The 15,801-nt window shown below is 47.2% G+C and overlaps 1 protein-coding gene across 2 annotated transcripts in view; it reads left to right on the forward strand.

Moving 5' to 3' along the window:
- Positions 1-384: 384 nt before the first annotated feature.
- The window catches only part of AGPAT4 (1-acylglycerol-3-phosphate O-acyltransferase 4), a 108,608-nt gene continuing 93,191 nt past the window's right edge, over positions 385-15,801 (forward strand). The window contains exon 1 of one of the 2 annotated variants that reach the window (XM_065888487.1): positions 385-608. In XM_065888487.1, the coding sequence (XP_065744559.1) occupies positions 539-608 (70 nt within the window). In that variant the 5' untranslated portion in view covers positions 385-538. The remainder of the gene's footprint in view (positions 609-15,801) is intronic. The other variant, XM_065888488.1, reaches the window with a different exon arrangement.

Below are 15,801 nucleotides of genomic sequence, written 5' to 3' on the forward strand. Positions count from 1 at the left end.
TTCCAGGTCTCAGCACAGACGGGGCTGGATCCGTCCGAGCTGAGGTTGGAGGAGCCATGTCGGCATAGGGATGCAACAGGATTCGGGAGGCGCGGCCGAAAAAGAAAGGCCACCTAGCGGGCTTTGTTTCCGATTCTGGCAGGTTCTCCGGCCAGAGATTTCAGACGTGAAGCCAGCTGAAGCACTTCCTTACACTAATTGGAAGGGGAGGGGGAGGGACTCATGTTACACCAGCTCGTATCTCCCTCCCCATAACTGCTAAATTGTAGCTTTAAAAGGAAGTGACATGGGGTGGGGAGAGACGTCAGCTGAGGACCACTTTTTTTTTTTTTCCGAAGAGTCCACCCCATGGGTGGAGTCTCGCTTTTTCTTTCCAGTGTTGGCTGACTTACAGCTCCTATAAACTAGTGGCAATTTCTGCACCCCAGCCTGCTCCCTTTCAGTTTCTGATTTCTAAGTCCATGTGTCCAGGGCTGCCAGAAAGGAGGTATGTGCCGTTCGTGCTATTTCCAGGCGACTTCACCTCTGGGCGTGGTGGATGTTTGCACCCCTCTCTCTATCACCCTTATTCTCTCCTGGGCTGGATTTCATTAAAACCTCTGGAAGGGGTAGGTAAGAAAGAGGAGGAGAGGAAGGCGGAGAAGGAAGTGAGGAGACAGTGGGAACGTGGAGGGGCAGCCCTGGAAGGCAGCGGGGGCTTTGCTGCCGCACAAGGACCGTTTCTTTGTGCTCAGCTGGGGGAGCGTGGCCGTTCGCGCTGTGATTTCGAGCTGCCGTGCTGGGGTTCATTTTCCCCTGCCCAGCCCCCCGCCCGCCTCGGGTGAAATAATTTTCTCTGCAATAGACGAAGCCGGGGAGAAGGTTCCTGTTACCGATCGGTCTCTTTTGTGTCATGCAACATGTTCTTCCGTCTCTGCCGTTTCTATGGCAACCACAAAAATACTACACCCAAGTGCAGCCCCTATATCCACTGCTTTATTTGTGTTTGCTGCGCGTCGGCTGCTTTCCGCGCTGGTTCTCGCCCAGGCTGCTCGGAGGCAACCTGGCTTCGCGGCTACCCCTCCTCACCCCCGTTTTGGTTTTTCCCTATCACCGGAGGGCTGGGGGAGGGGAGTTGTCAAGGAAACGGGCATTTGTAATTACCTCTTTATTGACTGAATTTTCAGCCTATGAATTTCCTCATCATATCTGGGAATTAGAAAAAGGAATGATCTGATGTTTATGTAAGTCTTCAGTTTCTGGTCTTTTTTGAAAACCTAAACTGTTCTCAAGACGTGATATTAATCCTGTGATCAGACTAAGTGGCGGGGGGCGGGGAAGAGCACTTCTTTAGAGGAGGTGAGATCCTTGGAAAAAGTTGTAGAGGGTGTTTGAGAATTCACACTGACGTTATTGTCTGCCCAGGTCTGCCTAAAAGTGTGAATGTTTAAAAGAGGGGTCTTTGCTCTAGTCTGAACTTACTCAGCACACAATCCAAGTTCAACAAGTGTAAATGAGTAACAAATGTTAAACCACCAGCAGGATTCTCAGTTTTTCGGGCGTCGTCCTAATGTGGATCAGCTGTCCACTCTCCTTAAGCTCATGGTCCATAGACCTTCTCTTTTTTAAAACTGGGAAGAGATTAACCCAGCTGTGATTGTTAGTCAAGAATCCTCAGTTGGGAAAAAAAAAAGATATCATAAGGAAGAAAGTGTGTGTCTGTGGTGTGTATGTGTATCTGATGTGTGTGATATGTGGTGTGTGTGTGTGTGTAGTTGGGCAGGGAAACTACTGAATCTTCTAAGTATCCTCTATGGAGAGAAAAAGAGTTGATTTTCAGGAAAAATATAAAACATGAGAGAAAAAAGTATCATCTACATAGTATTAAGCAAAGTTAAATATAATTAAAATCAAGTGACACAGCTGTTGAACAGACATAGTCCAAATGGGCTTATTAACAGGTAGGAGTCAAATTGATGCTTTTATTCAGTGCATCTGAGGAGATGTTTGATAACAGACACCATTCTTCTAATGGGCATCCTGAATTACCAAATTAGGCTTTATAAGACGGATCGATAGTAATCTCACCCTTGATTCTTAACATTATCTGTAGTTTTGGATAAAGATTTGTGAAGCTGGCTTAGCCTTCACAATGCCTTTCCACTATGAAGCCAAAAGCATCACTTAGAAAGCTCAGAGTAACCCCTCCTCAGGGAAGCAGGAAGAAGGGGTGGTTTAATGAGGTTCTGCTTGCCAAGATCCTTATCTCAACATGCGGTTGTCTATGACTTATAAAACTTTTTATAGTGCAAGAGGTCTTAAGTATTTCAGATACAAAAGTTATCTAAAAAAGGGGCTAAATAGCGTGGCACGAAACTAACGGGAACTAAGTAAAGACAAGAGAACTAGTTAAAAAGTCATAAAACACAGAAAAGTGTCATTAAAAAATGACTATTGTTTTGAAAAGCACATGTTAGTACATATGAACAGTTGTAGGTTTATAGGTTTGCGATGTTTGCAAAGTGTGGAAACTAGTCAGACTAAGTTACTGTTTTTCCGGCCTGAGATGGTCCTCAAGGATGTAGACTTTACTACATGACCCTGCGGAGCAGATGGAAAGTGTGTAAGTCAAGTGTGTGGTGCACGTACTCTTGAGTTTCCAAACATAGGAGTTTCACAGCAAAAATCCTTGTAAGATGGAGTTCAAAGGAAAAGTAGCAAGAATTGTTTGGAATTTCAGCCAAAAAAAAAAAGGGAAATCACTGTCCTATGATCAGACCCCGAGTAGAAGTTAAAAACATAATTAACAGGGGCTTCCCTGGTGGCGCGGTGGTTGGGAGTTGGCCTGCCGATGCAGGGGACACGGGTTCGTGCCCCGGTCCGGGAAGATCCCACATGCCGCGGAGCGGCTGGGCCCGTGAGCCGCGGCCGCTGAGCCTGCGCGTCCGGAACCTGTGCTCTGCAACGGGAGAGGCCACAGCAGTGAGAGGCCCGCGTACCACACACACAAAAAACAAAAAAACCCCATAATTAACAGTCTTGGCCCGGAGAGGGTCAGTGGAGCTATAGATGCAAAGCAAATTCTGGGTCCAGTGAAAGAGGCTGGATGGAGGTGATGCTGAGGAAATAACTGGTGAAGCTGGAGTCAGTCAGCAGCGTGTTGGGATTTCATGGCTCTGAACCGTGTGCTGTCAAGTTTGTGAAGAAAACAGAAGTGGTGGGCTGTGCTCTCAAGTTTAAAATCCTCCAAATAGGGGTGACAAAAGTGTGTAGATGGGCACAGAGCTGGAGAGAAGGAGGCAGGGCAAGAGGGATATGAGAAGTGAGATGCCGTGAGTCTGGGAAGAAGTAGAGGATGGTGACATTGAAGATTTGAAGGGAAGGGGACAGATGATTCAAGGCGAAGAGGCAGAGGTGTCTCAGGTAACAGGGACGGATGGTGAGAGATGGGTCCTGGTTCAAGGTTCTTGTCCAAAGCAGGGAGAAGTCCATCTTTAGCATGGAAATAGCCCAGGAGCGGTCTGTGCTGGTGGAAAGAACTAGTAGGGATTCGGGGACAGAATTTTGTTTAACCCAGAACGAGACTGGTAGAAAAGAAAGACCATGTAAGTAGGAGGCAGAATCCTTCGTAATTCAGTTATTCTTGAGTTGAAGCTCTAAGAACTGCAATCAGACTTAAATCAGACTTTAAACAAGTCAGAAATTTGAATGCGGGAACTCCACATGCACCCACAACATCATTCTAATAATACCGACCATTGCTGTTGCTTTAAATTGTGGGATGCTCAGATGAACATTTGGCAAACTTACTATACTTTGTGCAATCTGCTGTATTCTGAAAAGGAGGTCTAATGGGTATGGGAAGACACTGTGTTCACAGTTCTGAAAGGTTTTTGACGCCTAAATGATAATATGTAATCACGCCGGGCTTAAAAACGATCTCACATCACCCAGAACCTGGGCAACTCTAAGGCAATAATCTTTGTCCCAGGACAGAATCCATTTGGAAAGTTTTGGAACTCGGAAATTTGGCTTCACGTGTGGACCGGGGAGAATCACTGCTAAGGTTCTGGGAAAGAGGAAGCTTAAATCATGAACTTGTTCTTTTAACAGTATTTCTTGTGCATTTATTGTGTGCCGAGTGCTGTGGACACACTGTGAACAAAACCGCCTACGGTGTAAATAGCTAGTTTTCAAATATCCGAAGGGTTTTTAAGGGAGATACTGTGACTGGGTGATCTCCATTCTCTTCTAATGACTGAATAAGAGGAAATATCTTAAAACAAGAGCAATTTTTGGTGAACGTTATCATGGAACAATCTATCTAACCTGTCTTTCTTTATTTTTCAAGACTTGTTCCACAAAGATTTTCTACTTGTGTTTGTTCCTCCAGTCTGGTTTGCTTTACTTCTTCCTTTCACCTTTAGTCCTACCTTTCAGTCACCATTCATTCATTCATTCATTCATATATATATCAATCATCCATCGACCCAACCATTTACTCATTCACTCAACAACTGATATCAGTACCATGTGTCGGGCACTATATATTATGGATCTAGCAATAAATGGGAAACTATTTCTTCCCTAAAAAAGCTCAGGAACTAGCAGAGAGACAGATGTAGAAACAGCCCCTTAAACCAGGGCGGATTGTTCTTTTTTTTTAATTAAACTATAGTTGATTTACAATATCGTGTTCGTTTCAGGTGTACACCTTCAGATTCTTTTCCATTATAGGTTATACAAGGTATTGATTATAGTTAGTTCCATGTACTATGCAGGAAGTCCTTGTTTATCTGTTTTATATATAGTTGTGTGTATCTATTAATCCCATGTTTAAAATTTTTTCCTCCCCCTCCCCTTTCCCTTTTGGTAACCATAAATTTGTTTTCTATGTCTGTGAATCTGTTTTGTAAATAAGTTAATTTTTATTAGTTTTTTAGATTCCACAAAAAAGTGATGTCATATAATGCATGTCTTTCTCTGCCTGACTTACTTCACTTAGTATGATAATCTCTAGGTCCGTCTGTTTTGCTGCAAATGGCAATATTTCACTCTTTTGAATGGCTGAGTAGTATTCCGTTGTGTAATATACAGGGGTAATTGTTTTTGATTGCAGCGTCTGTTGGCTAATGGCGCCAGCTGCTTCTTTCACGGAACAATTTCACACATAGATGTTCTGGGCAGAGAGGGAGAGAATGCTTAGCAGTTGACTGTTCATCTCATAACTTTCTTGTCTCTTCCTTCATTGATTGGCTTATGTTTGATGTCAGTAAACGTTTGTTGGTTAACGATATGGAAGAAGTGAGGATTTGACCCTGGGGTCACAGAGGCACAGAGGGCAGAAGACTTGTAAATTCTCTTTCTGAAAAATACAAACTGAGTGAGATCATCTCTCAAAGTTCCCTCAGAGTGAGTTCCCTGTAGACTCCGTGGGACTATAGGTCCCTCCAGATGGACGCAAAATAAAACATTTTAAAAAGACAGACTCCCAACTGCATCCAAATTATATGCCCATTGGTTTGCTAGATAATCCTCTTGCCATTAGATTTCCCATAAGATGTTGCAAGTCTATGTCTTGTTCGACAAAAGCAAGTGGGTTTCAACACTTTAAATCTAAATACCCCAAATAAATAATGTTAAAACCTTGTTGCAACACTTCCTGTTTGTATTTCCTGCTGTCACGCAGCTCCTCTCGGCAGGATTGTCTGACCGCACGTGATTTCTACCTTCAGCCAGAAATGATATGGGCAACCTAATCGAGTTCATCTGGAATGCCCCCCCTCCAGTGCCCGCCTGACCTTCAAAGAAAAAACGTTTAGCAAATTCCCCCTCTTCTTTGTTATTTTGATTGTGGGTGAGATCAGCTTCTCCCTTCAGCAGGAAGTTGTTCCAATCTCTCCCCTCTGACCTTGGGTCACACACGATGGCTATTTCATGGTCATTTCTATGTAGGATCCTACAAGAGAAGAGGCACCTTGTGTACCTCATGGTAGTTTGAAACCGGACACTGAAATTCCTGCAGGAGATTATTCCTCAGCCTGGGGGATGACAGGTAACCTGTAGAAGCCATCAGGGATGCTGAGGTGACTGGCCAACCTGTAGGATATATATGATAATGATAGCAGCCCACCTGTGCTGAGGGCACCCTATGGGCAAGTCTTTTACACAGACCTCACATTTATTCATTCCTTTTATCCTCATAACAAATGAGCAAGTTAAACTGTTATCAATTTGCATTTTAGATAGAGAAAGTAAAGTTGAGAGCGAGTAAGTTACTCCCCTAATACCGTAATAAGTAACAGAGCTGAGACTGGACCCAAGACCATGGTACCCCACTGCTGACCCCCTATTTCCATGGTATCGTATTTATGCATCTATGCCCGGGCCAGCCCAGTGCCTGGGACATAGACACACAGTATTTCTGCAGTTGTGAACAGCTCTCTACCGTATGGACCTTCCCTTGCATGCCTTCCACCCTACATTTTAGGAGCTTCAGAAATTTTGGAAGAGAGAGTAGTATTTTAGAACTTGGAGAGGTGGGTGGGGGGACTAATAGCCGTACTTCTAAACAAACTACTCAGTAGTTTTCAGGGGGCTTTGTTATTTTGTTGTGGTTTAGCCAGAAAGGTGTTACGGTGGGGGAAGGGAACAGGTCCTGTGATTGAAACATCTGAGTGACAGTGCAGTTCATACATCAAATTAAATACGAACCGTTCGCAAAACCAACTTATAACGAAGGATTGAACTTTGCCAAGAAGTTGCTCTTGAGGATATCTGCTGTGGCGGATCTCAGTGGTTTCCCAGGCCATGGGTAGATGGAGTTATAGCGTTTCTCGTCTGTTGTTGGTTGTCAGCAGATCAGTCAGCAAGTTTAAAGGCAGAGCGTCATCTGAAAAGATACCACCAGTGCTTATCTTAGACAGACTTTGAAATGAGAATGGGAGAAATGAATTGAGTGAAGTTTGGTCTTCTTCCCATCTCTGTCAGCTCCCTCCTGAGCTGTCACCTCTCTTGGGGCAGAGGTTAACCCAGGCTGATGAAATTTTAAAGAGTCTGTCCATACCTGGCACTTCTTCCCAGGATGCTGCAGCCGTCAACACACAATCAATGCCATCATCTAAAACCTCCCCTTTCCCCTCTCCTTTGCTGTGGGGAAGGGTAGGTTGAAAGGAGACGTGGGGAGTAGCTTCCTTCCCAAATGTGTGTCGCCCTCTGGGCCTCTATCTCCCGAATCTCTGGCCCCTGCTGGCTTGATATTCTTCCTCAATTCCGTTCATTCTTCCTAAAAGTCACTCTTTCCAGATGCTATTGCATTATAGACAATCCTTTACAGTTCTAGCCTCGTGACCGCACTGGGGGCTTCTCATGAAAGTTTCTAGCACAGAGCAGCACGCCTGGCACTGAATGGGTGCTGTAGCCTAGACAAAAAGTGGGCACAAGAGATCCAGGGTCAGATGTGCCTGATCTGCTTCCTTCCAGCCAGGTCCTCCAAGGTTGACATTGCTTTTAGGGCAAGTTCTTTTTTTTTTTTAATTTAATTTAATTTATTTTTTTATACAGCAGGTTCTTATTAGTCATCAGTTTTATACACATCAGTGTATACACGTCAATCCCAACGGCCCAATTCATCACCCCCCTCCCCCGCCCCCCGTAGGGCAAGTTCTTAATCTCAGCACTGTTGACATTTTGGGCCAGATAAGTCTTTGTTGTGGAGCCGTCCTGTGCGTTCCTGGCCTCCGTCGTCTAGATGCCACCGCCGTCCCAACTGTGACAGCCAAAAATGCCCCAGACTCTGTCAAATGTCCCCTGGAAGGGCGAAGTCACCTGCACTTGAGAACCACTGCTTTAGGGAATTGCCACGTCTGAGCTCACGTGGTCGGCTCCCCCATCCAAGCAAACGCATCCCTCGGGATTAACCTGTACTCCCCAGGTTTACAGACATGAGTCCAAACCAAAGGTGCAATTCATTCACTGAAATTAATAAATAGACAGGAATTGGAAAATAATAATAAAATAAGTGAAAGGCAGACCTGTAACTGGAATGTATTCGAATTTTAGTGCCCTTTCTCTGGCAAACCTGCAGCAGTCACCTTGTAACCCGAGGCTGCAGGGAGGGAGCTGGGCGGGGCTGGGTGGGGCTGGGCGGGGCTGGGCGGGGGCTGGGCGGGGCTGGGCGGGGCTGGGTGGGCGGACAGGACTCAGAACTCTGTTTAGGGAGATCCTGCCCTTGGGCTTGGCCGGCAGGGTGGCCTAAACTCTGGGTGGGGTGGATTAACATACCTATAGAAAGATTGCGAGCTGCTTGGCATAACTGACCTCACCTTTGCTGGGATTTGCTGATTCACCCCATTTCCTGGGTCTACACCGGGAACCACGTTTTACATGCCGAAGTCTCACTAGTAATCACTTGTCTCTGAGCACAGACCTCCAGCTGTGGTGGGTGTTTTCAGCCTCTCCCTCCTGGTCTCTGGTCTCTGGTCTCCAGCGCTTCCCACTGGGTTGGAGGCCACCTTCCCTGTTCGTCCTGGACCGCCCTGCTTCAGGTAAGGCCGCTCCCCAGCCCCATGCCTGGGGCTCACGAGGGGTCTAGTCTCTGCGCTGTCCCTTCCTTTTGTCTGCCCTTCTCCCTTCCAGGACCTGAAAGATGGGAGTGAGTGGAATGAGTCTGTTATTCCCACACCCCACACAATTCCAGAATCTTACAGCGTTTCTGAATCCTTGTGTCCAGCCTATTATTGGCTGGGCACTGAGGGTACACGGATGAGCCAGACAGGGTCACTGCCTGGAGGACAGGACAGAAACCTAAGTGGGTCATTTTAACACACTGGCGGGAGAGTGCAGAGCGCTGTGGGAGCATAGAAAGGGGAGCCTCTGATCCCCCATCCAGTCTGGGGCTTCAGAAATGCTTCCTAGAAGCCGGGTGCTAACGCTGGGGTGCTCTGTTTACAGAGGGCCAGAATGTGAATCAGGAAGTGATCAGAGATGAGAGTGTGCCAGGTGGTGAAGGGGCCTGGACAGCAGGGACAGCGAGGTGGGGGACACCCCGTCCCCCGGACCCTGTGAACTGATCTGGCTGTCACCGTAGGCAGGGAGAGCCCCGTCAGGCTGGTGCCTCGGTGCAGGAGACCAAGGTGGAGGCCAGGCCTGGAAGGATGATGCAGAAAGAGCCGGGCTGAGAACTCCGGGAGATGGAGCCCCAGGATTTTGTGATGGGTTGTGCAGAGGGCCTCTTTGATGCTCTGGGATAGTAAATACAGAAAGAAACCTTTCCTGTAATACTCTTCCCAAAGGGTCACCTCTAGTATGCTTTGTAAGGTAGTCATTTATGCACTTTAATAATATCAACCCCCTTTCTTCAGCATTTACTACTGTGCTGTGTGCTCTGCCGTCCCATCCCATTTTGTCCTTATCCAGCCTTGTGGGTTGTGAATTCTTTTCTCTAGTCTGACTTGAAACTGAGACACAGAGTGGTTAGCTAGCTTTCCTGAGCCACAGAGCTAGCAATACCTGTTAGTGGAGCAAAGACTGTGACTTTTGACCTATAAAGAATTATAAAGGCATCTTATTTGCTTGTATGATGTATTCTTTCCCACAATTTCCCTGGATCTTCTTTTAGGGGGAAGGGATTTCCATAGCTTCAAAATGTGCAGAAATTCATCTTAAGCTCCCAAATCATGCGGAAGTTTAAGAAGTTACTTAAGACCAAGCAATAAATAAAGTTTCATGGTGTCTGTAAAATCCTCATTTGACCTCCATTCCTAGAGGAATAATAGAGTTAACATTTAAGGGGAGCAGAGAGAGAGGACCACAGAGATATTTTAGATGTGCCTGGTTATTTTAATTATTTATGTGGGTTCCAATTTTAGCCAGATTGGCAATTCCTCCTTTCTCCCACTGCTTCTGTCTTCTGAAACGGCTGAACTGTGATTTGTCTTTAAGACAGTCTGGTTTAAAAAGCTTCCCTCTGGCCTGACTCCCCAGAGAAGACATACTGTCTGTGCTTTGCAAGGCTGGGAGCTCGCTGTGTCCTGTGGGTGCTGGGCGGGCCCTGAGCTGCAATTAGCTAATGAGCACATGACATAACCTTGCCTGCTTCTCTGGGCAGGGAGAGGATTCTCCTGGCGGTCAAGGTGTCCTGCCCTTGTCAAAGGCCACAGGAGCGTTTCATTAATGAGAGTCCGGAGACTACCAGGCCCCCTTCTCTAGCTGCTCTCTGCTGGGCCTAGTAGACTGGCAGCCTTTAGGTCCACAGGGAGTAGCGTGGCATAAGGGGGAGCAGGGCTGTGCCACAGAGCCTGGGTTCGGCCCCAGCTGTGGCCACCTGCTTACTCTCTGTGGGACCTTGGGCTCCTTGAAACCGGGGATTGTCTTAGTCTGTTCTGTCCCCTGGCACTGGGAAGTGGCCTGGCACATCCTGGGTCCTTGTTTCCTGATCCCATTAAGGAAGGGTCCAGGGTGGATGCAAATTCTTCAACCACCTCATCCTGGGGCCATCTGGGGCCATGTGCCAGTCGCAGGGTAAACTGGGCCCAGCTCACTCAAGCATCAATTTTGCCAGAAGATCCAAGGGAAAAGAATTTTTAAAAAGAAAACAAACATGGACATGCCATGACATAACGCAAAATTTACACGAACTTTTAAGACAATACAGAAGACTTTTCAGGCTGGGTTGTTTGGATGGCTTTAGGCCATAGCTCCAGACCCTTCACAGTTAGTCTCCTCTGCAAAAGGCAATATTTCTGTGGACATTTTTGAGAAGAAAAGACTGAGCTGGATAATTTGTAGCTGGCTGTGGGAAGGAACAGTCCTTTCCCTTCCCCTCCTTCCTACTCTCTCCAGTGGTGAGTCTTGGGGATGGGATGGGATGGAATGGGATGGGATGGGATGGGATGGGATGGGATGGGGCCGGGCCTGAGTAATCCCTGAGAGTTTACCCACCTTGACTGTTTTCTTCTCTGTGTCTATCTGCTCCTGAAGGTCTAACTAACTGATGGAAGGTTGCTTGGATCCCTTTCTGTCTCTGATCACCCACCTTTTGTGCCCTCCCTCCCTTGATAATGGAGTAATAGCTTCTCTAGATGAGCCCAGCCCTTGTTCTTTTCTTTCTGATCTCTCTTCCTCTCCCAATACCTTGACTATCTCTTGGACAAGGAATCAACTCTTATTGCTGGCTGGTATCTGTTATCTTATCGTTTTGGGGTGAGTTATCTTCCTGTTCTCATAAAACCTTCCTGCATGGGGTTATCTTTTGAAATCTGAACGAAACAGTCAGGCAGGTGAACTTTGCCAATTCAGATATTAACAAGCTATCATAAAGGTACCCCTCACTCGAAGGGTCTCACATTCTCCAGAGTAACCTCACCCAAACCCTGCGTGAAATGAAAAGCTTGGATAGAGCTCATTGTAAGAGATGGAAAGAGAGCCCAATACCTAACTACCCCAATAAACCACTTTTTTTTTTTTCCTTTACAGTAAGACGTTGGATGAAAAAAAAATCTGAGCTATGAACTTTGCCCAGGCACAAGCAAGCTGTTTTTTTTTTAATGTATTAGAGGGTAATGAGGAAGAAGGGTGGGCCTCTTTTGTGTGTATGTGTGTGTGTGTGTACATGCTCTTTTTAAAATCATGTTATTAAGTGCATATATGAAGTGTCACTTGACCCAACATTTCATAATAATCTTTTTTTAAACTTTTTGGCCACGCCCCTCAGCATGTGGGATCTTAGCTCCCCAACCAGGAATCGAATCCATGCTCCCTGCATTGGAAGTGTGGAGTCTTAACCACTGGACCGCCAGGGAAGTCCCCATAGTAATCATTTGAAAATGGAAATAGTGCTGTCAGATTATCCAGGTGCTATGGGGTCTGTGCATTAGAAGTACTACCATCTATTCCAGGGAAATTCACGTTAGAATATTTGTGTGACCCAGGTGGTGGGATTGGCATTCTGGGGGGAAAGTGGAGAAAAGGTACTCTCTGACCACAGGGAGTTTATCTAATTCAGATTAAACCAAAAGTCTGCTGAAACATATCCCATTTAAGAGATGGTAACATATCCAGCCATGTGGAACGCAGCCCCAGATCTTAAGTATAAAGTGAGAAACATTATCGTCAAAAGCCTGTGTTCTTCATCAGGCTTAATCTGATTTTTCCGGAAACCTACTTAGCACGCAGAACACTGAAATGACTGGCTTAACAAGCTTGGTTCTCCGTTTTCCTGGGTAAATGGTAGAAAAGCAGCAATTGAAGGAACGGGGAACTAAAAAGATGACGACTGGTTGCAACTCACTGCTGAACAGCAGAGCCGTGGTCCTGAGCTGTCCATGTTGGCCCCAGCGGACTTCATTTCCTAAGGCAGGAGAGTCCAGGTGACATTGGAAAGCTCGCCACCGAAACAAAAGTTCTGTCAGTTTTACCTTTTGGCGACTTAGTTATACACTTTAGCTTTCCAGATAGTTCCTTCATTCAGAACATGTCTCTGGCTGACCCAGGTGAGGGAGGAGATTGCTGTAGTGGGGGTCACGGTGGCCTGCAGCCTGGTCCTGGCTTGGCCCTCATTTCAGAAGCTGTGCTCTGAGCTGGCCTTCTAAGCACGAAATGGAGTCTTTGACATTAAAACAGAAGGAGGAGGGGGTTTAATCAGAGGCAAGAGGAGTGAGCCGATGTGGAGCTACCGGTGGAGGCCTTGGTGACCTGCACGAACACTTGGTCTTCGATGCAGAGTCAGGGGACCAGCCACGGATCCTGTGAAGGGAGGAAACGGCTGCTGTGGCGAAGGGGGCCGCATCTCACTCCCTGAATTCAGGTCTCACTGGCAGAGTCTCGGCTGTGGGCTCAGCCTTGCCTGTTCGTTAGAATCACCTGCCTTGGACCGGCTAGTCGACTCACTGGTTCCTTGTTTTTGTTTTTAAGTTTTCTAGGTGTTTCCAAGGGGCTGGGAGAACTGGGACCACTGATGGAAGGAGGGTGACTAGCGGGAAAGTGATGGGACAAAAGGAAAGCCAGAGCCATGACAAAGGCGGTGGTGATGGTGATGGTGACGATGATGGTGACGATGGTGATGGTGATGAGGATGGTGATGGTGATGCCACATTTAAGATTGCCACGTACCAGGCAGGGCTCTAGAAACAACTAATCCTCACCACAACCCCATGAAGTAGGAACTATTACTGTCTCCAGTTTACAAGTGAAGAAACTGAGGTTAAGTAATTTGCCCAGGGTCAAGTAGCTGATGAAGGCAAACCAGCTGCTGGTTCCTCAGCCCCTGCTCAGGCGTGAAGGTTGCTATTTTTACACTATGGAGCCCTTCAGATACTCAGCATTCGAGGTCCCCTGTTACAAGAAGGCAGCAGGAAGCTACAGGCCTCCTTCATAACTAAAGATAAAGACATAAAGAGGATAAAACCAGTGGCAGGGAACCCCCTTCTCTGATTTTGTTTTATTTTTCCCGACATTCTTGGATTTTATTTTAATGATGTGGTGGAGTGTTAGGGTAGAAAGAGTCTGGAAGTTTCTATCATCTCTGACCAACATGTATTTCTAGAAAAGAGGTAGAGTTAATTAAATTACTGAGTTTTCCCACATCAAATACGGCTTGGAACATGACACTATTAGCTGGATTTAGGGAAAGTAAAATTTCCCACCTGCCTGTTTGCTTTGTTTATGATGATGCCCTGATCTGGGCACAAGACAGCAGCTACGTTCCACTGACATGGTAGTCATGTTACTAATACACCACAAGCTGGGCATTTCTCCGCAGCTGTGTGCTGGACGTGACTGACTGTTCAAGTCGTTCATATTCTGAATATTTATGAACTGCCTGTCATGGCCAGGTCCCTGCTGGACTCTGGATACCAGATGAGAAACACTTTAGTGCCTAAGGAGTTCAGGCTTGTGGGAAGGCAGACATACACAGGAAGGGAAGCCTCGTTTACGGATGTTACGTGGCCTTGGTACTGTGCTGGGCCTTTCGCACCGTTAACCCAGGCAGTAAGTAATCACTACTGCACGTGGTTAAGTTCTGTAATGGTGAACGTAGCAGTGAGGATAGAAGGGACTGTGACAAGGCTGGGAAGGATGCATCTAACTGCTCCAGAGGAGGCCGCCGGATGGTACAGGCGAGGGCAGCTTTGTTGGTTGGTTGGTTTTGGGCCGCACTGCATGCCACGTGGGATCTTAGCTCCCCGACCAGGGATCGAACCCGCACCCCCTGCACTGGAAGCGCCAAGTCTTAACCACTGGACCGCCAGGGAAGTCCAGCTAGGGCAGGTTTTGAAGGATGAGCACACATTGGGCAAGTCAGCAAGGGGAGGGAGGGGGAGGGAGAGAGGAGGGCATCAGGCAGATGGGACAGAAGACATAGGGGCTCAGAAGCATGAAAGTGAACTCTGTTCAGAAGATCCCAAGAGCTGGGTGTGGTGCCCTCCTGCACGAAGCCTGTCGCGACCTCACCAGGTACCCTCAGCTCGCTTTTTATTCTGAAGGCACGCTGTGCCTTCCAGGAGAGTAGCTCCTAGCCTTCGGCTTTTCTTATCCTCTGTCCCACAGCATAGAAATCTCCCGAGGCCATTCGGTGTCTCCACTCCCCAGGATGGTGCCTCAGGAAATATTTGTGCAAGGAGTGAAAGGCATCCTCTGAGAAGGGGGCTAAGAGAAATAGACACTTAGGTGGGAGTGGCTGCCATCCGCAAGGCTTAGTGCTTTGAGGTCCGTCCCTGTGCTTCTTTTTTCTTTCCTTTCTTTCTATTTATTTATTTATTTGTGGCTGCATTGGGTCTTCGTTGCTGCGTGCAGGCTTTCTCTAGTTGCGAGCGGGGGCTACTCTTCGTTGCGGTGCGCGGGCTTCTCATTGCGGTGGCTTCTCTTGTTGCAGAGCATGGGCTCTAGGCGCATGGGCTTTGGTGGTTGCAGCATGTGGGCTCAGTAGCTGTGGCGCACAGGCTTCAGTAGTTGTGGCTCGCGGGCTCTAGAGTGCAGGCTCAGTAGTTGTGGTGCACGGGCTTAGTTGCTCCGCGGCATGTGGGATATTCCCGGACCAGGGCTCGAACCTGTGTCCCCTGCATTGGCAGGCGGATTCTTAACCCCTGTGCCTCCAGGGAAGTCCCTGTCACTGTGTTACGTGGGTTGGTAGTGTGTTCCATTGTTTTGCTGAGCTGGGATACGTTGTACGGATAAACCACGTCTTATTTACTTGCTTAACTGGTCGTGGACATTTGGATCCTTTTCAGCTTTCATGTGAATTTAAATTTACTACTTTTATTCCTGATCCAAAGCACAGATTAGAAATAAGTCCCCTTTTCCTCGTCACTTTATCCCTATCCCAGCATCCCGTTTGGGGACACTAATTTCCATAGCAAGAGTTTAGAGGAAAACTGGGGCAGCTGCCCCGACCCCTCCCTGGCCACAGGGGCTCAGTGACACAAGCACAGCGAATGTTTTGAATGTGATGCAGGACGTTGATCAAATTCACCACTCTGACTTTGGGAAAAGAGGAAGTCCTCTGGAGCTAAAATTGGAGCCCAGGGACGTAAATTCTTGATTTCTGTCTTGTTGCTTCGTTCACCTTCCACCATCCAGAAAATGTGAAGATTTCGATGTTGACGGACGGATGGATCCATTTCTTTCCCTTCAATTACTTATCTCCCCACTGATTTCATTAACCCACTCTTGGCAACTCTCCAGGTTTCATTCATGAACTCTTCCCGTAATGTCTGCCGTGGTGGCCGGGGGGAGGGGCGGCGTGCTGGCTCCTGGGGGGACCGTGTGAGCCCCCAGACACCACAGCTGCCTCATGGAGCTCTGCTCCGGGGAAGCTTTGTCAGC

This window comes from Phocoena phocoena, chromosome 12 (genome assembly GCF_963924675.1).
Source record: "Phocoena phocoena chromosome 12, mPhoPho1.1, whole genome shotgun sequence".
In the NCBI taxonomy this organism is placed as follows: Eukaryota; Metazoa; Chordata; class Mammalia; order Artiodactyla; family Phocoenidae; genus Phocoena; species Phocoena phocoena.